The sequence below is a fragment of the Asterias amurensis genome, chromosome 12 (genome assembly GCF_032118995.1).
Source record: "Asterias amurensis chromosome 12, ASM3211899v1".
Classification (NCBI taxonomy): Eukaryota; Metazoa; Echinodermata; class Asteroidea; order Forcipulatida; family Asteriidae; genus Asterias; species Asterias amurensis.
Genome location: NC_092659.1, coordinates 3,150,566 through 3,159,601, shown reverse-complemented (window position 1 = coordinate 3,159,601; position 9,036 = coordinate 3,150,566). Strand labels below are relative to the sequence as shown.

The 9,036-nt window shown below is 39.9% G+C and overlaps 1 protein-coding gene across 1 annotated transcript; it reads left to right on the top strand.

Annotated features, from left to right (window-relative positions):
* Positions 1-1,412: 1,412 nt before the first annotated feature.
* LOC139944829 (thioredoxin reductase-like selenoprotein T1b) lies at positions 1,413-8,824 on the top strand. The gene is made up of 5 exons (XM_071941952.1): positions 1,413-1,626; positions 2,708-2,945; positions 6,211-6,298; positions 7,660-7,784; positions 8,230-8,824. Exons 1-4 carry the CDS (start codon positions 1,475-1,477, stop codon positions 7,758-7,760), a joined length of 579 nt encoding a protein of 192 aa, XP_071798053.1. The 5' UTR covers positions 1,413-1,474; the 3' UTR covers positions 7,761-7,784; positions 8,230-8,824.
* The last annotated feature ends 212 nt before the right edge of the window (positions 8,825-9,036 follow it).

The window sequence follows — 9,036 nt, the reverse complement described above, 5'->3', positions numbered from 1 at the left end:
TCCATGAATTTGATTTCGAGACCTCAAGTTTAGAATTTTGAGGTCTCGAAATAAAGCATCTTAAAAGCACACAACTTCGTGTGACAAGGGTGTTTGGAAAAGTTTCCGTATGGCGCCACCACTTTTTCATTCGAAATAAAATAATATAGTATCTAATTTACCTGATTGATATATCCCTTTTTGTAAAAATGAGTGAAAAAGTGGTGGCGCCATACGGAAAGTTATCCTCTAATGTTTATAAAGGAAGAATTCAAAATCAAACAAAACCTATTACAATACTATTGTCACGGGTGTGCATAAAGATTATCAATCTTCAAGTAACAGAAAAGGTGGTAACTTGTATTATAAAGTTGTAAGGCCTATACTTATCGAAAATAGAATTTTATTACTTAGCATCATATCAAAACAAGAGATAATTGAAAACCACTTATTGTCAGCGCTGCGAAAAAAATGAAGACTGTGTAAAAAAGGTTAATTTTTTTAAAGTAAAATATGATGATGATGATGATAAAGAAGAAGAGGACAGAGAAGCAAGGAGGGAGAAAAGAATATCACTATGACGTCAGTGTGACGTATGCGGGTTTGTATGAAAAAAGGCCTAAAGTATAGCTGGTGGCCACTTTTTTTTTTTTTTTTTTTGGGGGTGGGTCTAGTGTTTGAGGCCTAGAGTATTTGAGACAGAGTATTTAAAGGCAGTTGACACTATTGGTAATTACTCAAAATAGTTATTAACATAAAACCTTTCTTGGTGACGAGTAATGGGGAGAGGCTGATGGTATAAAACACTGTGAGAAACGGCTCCCTCTGAAGTGCCATAGTTTTCGAGAAAGAATAATTTTCAATGAATTTGATTTCGAGACCTCAAGTTTAGAACTTGAGGTCTCGAAATCAACCATCTAAACACACACAACTTCGTGTGACAAGGGTGTTTTTTCTTTCATTATTATCTCCCAAGTTCGCTGACCGATTGAGCTCAAATGTTCACAGGTTTGTCATTATTTTATGCATATGTTGAGATACACCAACTGTGAAGGCTAGTCTTTGACAATTACCAATAGTGTCCACTGCATTTAAAGTTGGCTTTAAACCAGTTAGCGATGATGTTTTGAACGCAGATAAGTTTTAAAAATAGTCACTATCTCCATGATGGAGACTCTACCATTGATGTCACGGATGAGTGACTGCTGCTTAAAGTATTCAATTACGTAATGGGAGATTTGGTATACAATAAATTGCGTACCTCACGATAGAATGAACAGGATATCCATACACAAAAATTCACCGCCTTGAACTGCATGGATTCTAATTTTCCCGAGATTCTAGCATGGTGTCCTGACTTTTTGTACAGTGACGAACGAGTAATTGGAGAGCAGAACAGACTAAATTATTTACTACATGCGTAAAAAATAAATGCGTAGCCATTTCTAGCCCGTCCTCTGATACAGAAGGGACGGTACAATTTTGCTGAGTAACAATGGCGAACGGGACGTTAGTTTACGGTATTGTCTTCTTATGTCTAGGTTTAGTCACATTACGAGAACTGACACAAACGGAAGCATCTTCCAATGACCGGCCAGCCATGAATCTCTCAAAATTCAGTGGCCCAACGTTGAAATTCTTTTACTGGTGAGTCAACATATTTTCACGCACTCTTGTGTTGTGTTCTTTACTGTATTAAATACGTACACTACACGATTAATCGTTCAGTTCAACCTTCCTACCTCCAAGATTCAACCATCGTATTCAGTTATCACGAATGGTAACCCTAAATCTATTGACGTTTTACTGCAGAACCCAGGCCTATGTATGTAATGTTATGTATACCCCTCTCCCTAGCTAGTGCATTGTGATGTGGATTGTTTTTTTATTATTTTTTTTTACATTATTACAGTTACACGCTCATTGTAAAAAATTACATTTTAGACTATTTTTCATATCGCCTGTGTTTTCTCAGTGTGCTGGGATATGTAAAGGATAACTTTCCTTAGTATTTATGGTGCCACCACTTTTTCACTCGTTTTTACAAAAAATGATATCTCATTTGAGTACAATTAGATACAGTATTATTTAATTATGAATGAAAAAGAGGTGGCGCCATACGGAAACTTTTCCAAACCTTATTTTAAAGATAGAAATAGTAAACAGAAACCCACATAAAACAGACTGTGGCACACCAACAAGTACACTGACACACAGAACAGACTTCAAAACAATGTAAGCAAGCAAACAAACAACCCGGAACCCCAATTACATACCACAAACACGCCAACACCACAACAAACAGCCAGACAAGCAAACACATCAACAAACAGGCAAACTAACTTTTACCAGTTCAATTAATTTTAACCAGTTCAGTCAAACAAAGACTGCTACCGTTACTCCTTGTGTCCAAGAACTATACCAATCTGGAACTCACTCCCGCCGCAAGTTAAATCAGCCCCTGACGCTAATAATTTTAAGTCCCTCCTTGTTAATATAAAATTTGAGTAGGGAGCATGCATGCATGAGGGTCTGCACGGTTATAGCCCAGTGGCGGCGGTTTGTGCAGTAAAGACAAGACAAACTTTAATTTAAATTTGAAGTTCTACCAGGCACTTGATAGGAAGTGCTTTACTTTCACTTTTGCAGTGGAGTATATCACTCCCAAACGACTCTTCCTCTTGATCTTAATTCTCATTTTAACAGTCAATAATGATTCTCTTGACAGTATTTCCTGAGGATACCGGCAGGTGTTCGAAGAGTACTCCCATCGACTTCGAACACGTTACCCGGAACTCAGCATCGAGGGAGAAAACTTTCCAGCCCATCCGGTCCGTCGTTACCTAGCGAGCGCGGCCAGCATTCTTAAGATTGGGCTGATCGTCCTTATAGTCAGCGGTGGCAACCCTTTCCCTGCCCTGAACCTTGACACCCCTGGACTTTGGAGTTGGGCCATCGAAAACAAGGTAAGGCCCATGGGGAGTGATAAATTGGGGAGGTAGTGCTTTCTGCTCTACCGTCCAGACTTCGGATTGATGATACCCAAGCCTACATTCTTATGGACTGTAAAAGGGGTAACCCTGTTTCAGCCCTAGGAGTAGGTGCAATGGCCTCTGGAAAAAAAAATTGTAGCCCACACCTTGAAGTGGCCTTCAAGCCTCATGTGTCTGGTGACTCGCATACAAAAAATTAACAATGTGAATTTAACAAATTATGATGAACAGGCCTGCATGCTTTTTTTTTGTAAAAGAGGAAGGGCACCAAGGCACTTTCTCCTCGGTAAAGGGCACCCTATGAGGGAGTTGTAAATTCCCACTGTCAGAGCATTTCAAGGGCACCAAGGCAATGACCAGGGGCATGGAGGCAGTCCAACATGATGTAACAGGGTTCTCCCAAGGTTTTCAAAAAACTATGGGGGAATTCTGGACCCAAAAATGTTGATGTTTTGCTGAAGGATGCTGAATTGAAACAAGGTGTTTGGAATGTTCACTGCCCCTTAAGGGCACTAGGGTGGATTTCACAAAGAGTTAAGATTAGACTTAGGACGAGTTACTCGTCCTAACTTGGGACTAGCCATACGTTTTTAGTATCTCCTAAGACTAGTCCTAAATTAGGACTACATGTAGAAATTGACCCCTGGACACCTTTAGTAATTGTCGTAGACCATTCTTCTCACTTGGTGTATCTCAACTTACGCATACAATAGCAAACCTGTGAAAATTGGAACTCAATTGGTCGTCGAAGTTGCGAGAGAATAATGTAAGAAAAAAACACCCAAGTCGCAGAAGTTGTGTGCATTCAGATGTTTGGATTTGAGACCTCAGCTTAGGTCGCGAATTCGATTCAAATATTTAAGTGAGACATTACTTCTTACTCAAAAACTATGTTTCTTCAAAGGGAGTCGTTTCTCATAATCTTTTATAATATCAACAGCTCTCCTTTGCTCGTTACCAAGTAATTATCAAAAGTGTCCAGTGCCTTTAACATGTCATGCATGTGGTCTGCTGTACTAAGTGGCTACTCTAATTTTCACACAGCTGCATGTGGTGCCACAATAAATTGAGAGAAAAGTGCAGGCATACCCTCACATTTTTGTCACCAGTAATTATTGTTAATTTAGGTAGACCAATACATTCAGAATTAAAGGAACACGTTGCCTTGGATCGGACGAGTTGGTCTATAAAAAGCATTTGAAACCGTTTGTTATGAAATGCATATGGTTAGAAAGATGTTTTAAAAGTAGAATATAATGATCCACACAAGTATCACTCAAAATTGCACGTTTTTTCTTTTACTGTGCAAACATGGACGAGGTAAAAAGAAAACCACGCAATTTCGGGGCATATTATTTTGTGCAGATCATTGTATTCTACTTTTACAACATCTTTCTACTCATATGCATTTTATAACAGACCGATCCCAGGCAACGTGCTCCTTCAAGGTATTACACATGATTGGTGGAGTTGACAAAATAGTCGCAGACAATGTTTATTGCTACATTGCTGAAATTTTTGCTACATGTAAATCTGTTGTGCAAGTCGGGACAACAAATTATGAAAAACTATGCTCTTTAGATTTGATTGAAACAACCGAAATCAGCTGTTTTCCCCATTTTTTTTAGGACAGTTTCAGAGGGAAATTTTTAACAGAAAAAAACTGTTAGCTAGTATGAACTCTAGTTGGTATGACACTGCTGTAGAATCGCAAAGGTTGTGGGTTCGATTCCCTCCCGAGTAATACCTGTATGCCTGCGATTTATGTTCTCAGAACTCTGGAAAGTATTGAGTATGCAGTGCTAACACACATCAGTGTACATGTAGATCCAGTGGGTGAAACAAAAAAGAATAGTATGAACTTCATACACTGCTAAAAATGGTATTCTTGAAACAAGAAAAACATCTTATTTTGAGAATATATTTCTTGTGTCACTCCTTATAAACTTTTTCTAGGGAGTGACACAAGAAATATTTTCTCAAAATAAGATGTTTTTTCTTATTTCAACAATACCATTTTTTAGCAGTGTAAACAGTGAGCTTTATGTTGTTTTTTTTCCATACCAATCTTGTATCAGTTTTACAGAATGTTCGAGGGCTTCTCAATTTTAATTACTGGTGACCATGACGGGACACTCAAGAGAAATATGGCATTGAAAATATATGTACTGGTATGCATTTGTAAATTGTACCGTCAAATTGTACCTGGGGCCTTTACCAAAGCTTGGGCTTCGAGTCTGACTTGGGCCCTGGGTCTGACTTGGGCTCAAGGTCTGACATGGGCTGTTGTTCTGTCACCAGGTCTGACTTTGGCTATGGGTCTGACTTGGGCTATGGGTCTGACTTTGGGCTATGGGTCTGACTTTGGGCTATGGGTCTGACTTTGGGCTATGGGTCTGACTTTGGGCTATGGGTCTGACTTGGGCTATGGGTCTGACTTTGGGCTATGGGTCTGACTTTGGGCTATGGGTCTGACTTTGGGCTATGGGTCTGACTTTGGGCTATGGGTCTGACTTTGGGCTATGGGTCTGACTTGGGCTATGGGTCTGACTTTGGGCTATGTGTCTGACTTTTGGCTATGGGTCTGACTTTTGGCTATGGGTCTGACTTTGGCTATGGGTCTGACTTTGGGCTATGGGTCTGACTTTGGGCTATGGGTCTGACTTTGGGCTATGGGTCTGACTTTGGGCTATGGGTCTGACTTTGGGCTATGGGTCTGACTTTGGGCTATGGGTCTGACTTTGGGCTATGGTTCTGACTTTGGGCTATGGGTCTGACTTTGGGCTATGGGTATGGGCTCAAGGTCTTCCTTGGGCTCTTGTTCTGTCTCCAGGTCTGGCTTAGGCTCTGGGTCTGACTTGGGCTATGGGTCTGACTTGGGCTCTGGATCTGACTTGGGCTCTGGATCTGACTTGGGCTCTGGGTCCGACTTTGGCTCAAGGTCTGACTTGGGCTCTGGATCTGACTTGGGCTCTGGGTCCGACTTTGGCTCAAGGTCTGACTTGGGCTCTGGATCTGACTTGGGCTTTGGGTCTGACTTGGGCTCAAGGTCTGCCCTTGTTTGGCTCTTGTTTTTTTATCAGATCCAAAAAATTGGAAGGAAAAAACACATTTGCTGAAATCACTCGAGCGGCAATCAGGCCTGCGGTCTAGTGTTAACATTGAGCCCTGTGCAAAGCTCTTTGTTTTCATGTAAAATGATTTTGTTTTCCTTTTTTTCTTTCCTTTCTTTTGGTAGGTCTACTCCTGTCTAATGTTGTTCTTTATAAGTAATGCCATAGAAACACAGCTTCTTTCAACAGGCGCCTTTGAGATCTCACTAAATGGTAAGTCGCTCTGACAACCCCAACCCATCAAAATCCAAACCCTCCAAAATCCAAACCCTCCATGTTTCATTGATTCTGTTTCTAAAGGCCTATAAACATACTGTGACCTTTATGGTTAAGTACAGATGCACTACACAGCTTGCCAGTAATAGTAATATTAATAATAGACCGTTTTTATATTGCGTTTTTCACGCTCGAAGGTCGTCTCAAAGCGCTTTCGACATTATTACCCCTAGTCACTGGGCCTTAAATCATTCCTTAAACTATCTCAGCTCCCTGGGGAGTATACAGCCTGTGCGCAATATATGCGCTACTCAGCTAAACAAATCACAAGAACCGTCTCTGCCCTCATGGGTGGAGAGAAGCAATTATAGTTAAGTATCTTGCTCAGGGACACAGGTGTCACGACCGGGATTCGAACCCACACTCTGCTGAACAGAAGGATCAGAGCTTGAGTTCGGTGCTCTTATCTACTTGGCCACAACACCCTTAGTATAGTGCATGCATACAGTGCACACATTGATAATAAACACAGTAAAATAAATTCAAATGGTTGGATGGTTGGTCAGCTCAACCATGTATGCTTTGTTTTTGAAAGGGCAAGGGCACCAAGGCATTTTCTCCTTGTTAAAGGGCACCCAATGAGAACATTTTACTACTGGAGCATTTTAAGGATACCAAGGCAATGACCAGGGGCAAATTTCATAGAGCTGCTAAGCACAGAAATGTGCTTAGCATGAAATTTCTTCCTTGATCATAGCAGGATTGACAACCAAATTTCCATTTGTTGCATGTTGCTTGATATGTTGTTCTCTCCCTGAAAATCTTGAGAAAGTTTGGTTGGTAATCCTGTTTTTATCAAGGAAGAAATTTTATGCTAAGCAAATTGTTGTGCATAGCAGCTCAATGAAATTGGGCCCCTGGGGGCATGGAGGCAATCGCCTTTGAAGTATCGGGGCCCTGCCAGCAAACAGGCAAACGTAGAAAGTAAAAGAGCCTTTGTTATTGATTTTGTCCTTTGTTCAATTTGTCTGCTTGCTAGCATCCGGCGCCTTTAAATGGTACCTTCCAGATACTCTGTGCGTCTCATAAATTTTATGTTATTATTATTATTAGTTTTTGGGTTTTTACCCATACACCGGTGTGTGTTCGCACTGTATACTCAGTACTTTCCCGAGTCCTATGACTCGGGAAAGTACTGAGTATGTATACAGTGCTAACACACATCGGTGTATGGGTAAAAAAAAAAAAATAATAATATTCTTTCTCCCTGATGCAAATTTAACATCTCTTGTTCTAATTATTATTAATGATCGTTCATCAGTTCATTGATTCTATCTGGACATTTTGATAACTTGTAGATATGCCTGTGTGGTCCAAGTTGGAGTCAGGCAAGGTGCCACGTTACCAGGACCTTGTGAACATCCTGGAGAGCAGTATGAAACTCAGCTATCAGCTCTAACGACAATACAAACATCTCAAACAGGTTAGTGGGATACCAGGGCCCAATTTCATAGAGCTGATAAGCACCAACATTTGCTAAGCGTGAAATTTTTCCATGGTAAAAACGGGATTGCCAATCAAATTTCAACATGACTTTCAGGTATTAGCAAACAACAGCTGAATACCAGTAAAAAACATAATGCAAACAAATGGAAGTTTGGTTGGTAATCCTGTTTTTATCAAGAAAGAAATTTCATGCTAAACAAATTTGTGTGCTTCGTGCTAGGAATGAGGTCTTTTATTATTTTAGTGCGAAATTACCTCTTTCTTAAAACTACATTACTTCAGAGGGAGTCGTTTCCCACAATTGCATATTATCAACAGCTCTCCAATGCTTTTTAAAAGTCAGTTTTTCAATTAATATTTGTTTTGAGTAATTACCAAACGTGTACCTTCCCTGTAATACTTTTATTATTGTTTGTCACCAGGTATACAATGTTCGTCTGAACGTCCATTCCTGCCTCAGTTGACTGGCTGCCATTTTCTATCCATCCCCAACGAGTTTATGAAGGTCAGCGCATAAACCAGCCAACCACGCTGGATGTGCTGACTGGAACCGCTTTACGCCCTCGCTTGGCCATGGGAGAAACTGGACGAAAAAACCAACCAACTGCGGCAGGCTTCTCTAAAAAAGTATTCTAGACAAGTGTAAATTTTTGAAATAATTCTTTGTACACGTGTACAGTATTGAAAAAATCAAGGAATAGTATGTGTACATTTTAAGATGTTAGGATGTTTGTTTATTTTGAAGGTGTTTAAATTAAATTAATATTGTGCATTTTGTCAAGTTTTGAGGTATTAGGTTATTCTCTTTTCAAGATAAGTTTGTTGATAGATTTGTGGTGTTCATTTGTCAAATGTTTCTTCCCAAATATGCAATATCAAAATTACTTGAAGTACTGTGTTGGTAAAATCTGGAGCTGGTCGGAAAGGGAAGACTTGTGCCAATTTTCCATGAACCCGATATCATGCCTGCTTGAATGACCAACTAGTAATTAAAGGAACATTACAGAATTGGCTTTTGCTAACAAAATAGTTGCTGGCAGGAATGAGTGTAAGCATATCCACCGTATACAAAAGGGATCAAATAGTTTTCCTGCCGCTGGTTTCATGAAACTTTACGCAACTGCAGCAGTCCATCTTTGTAAAATTAATTGCTTAAGTTATGCACAACAAATAATTATTAGTTTTGGTTTTACCAATATACACTGATGTGTGTTAGCACAGTATTCTTG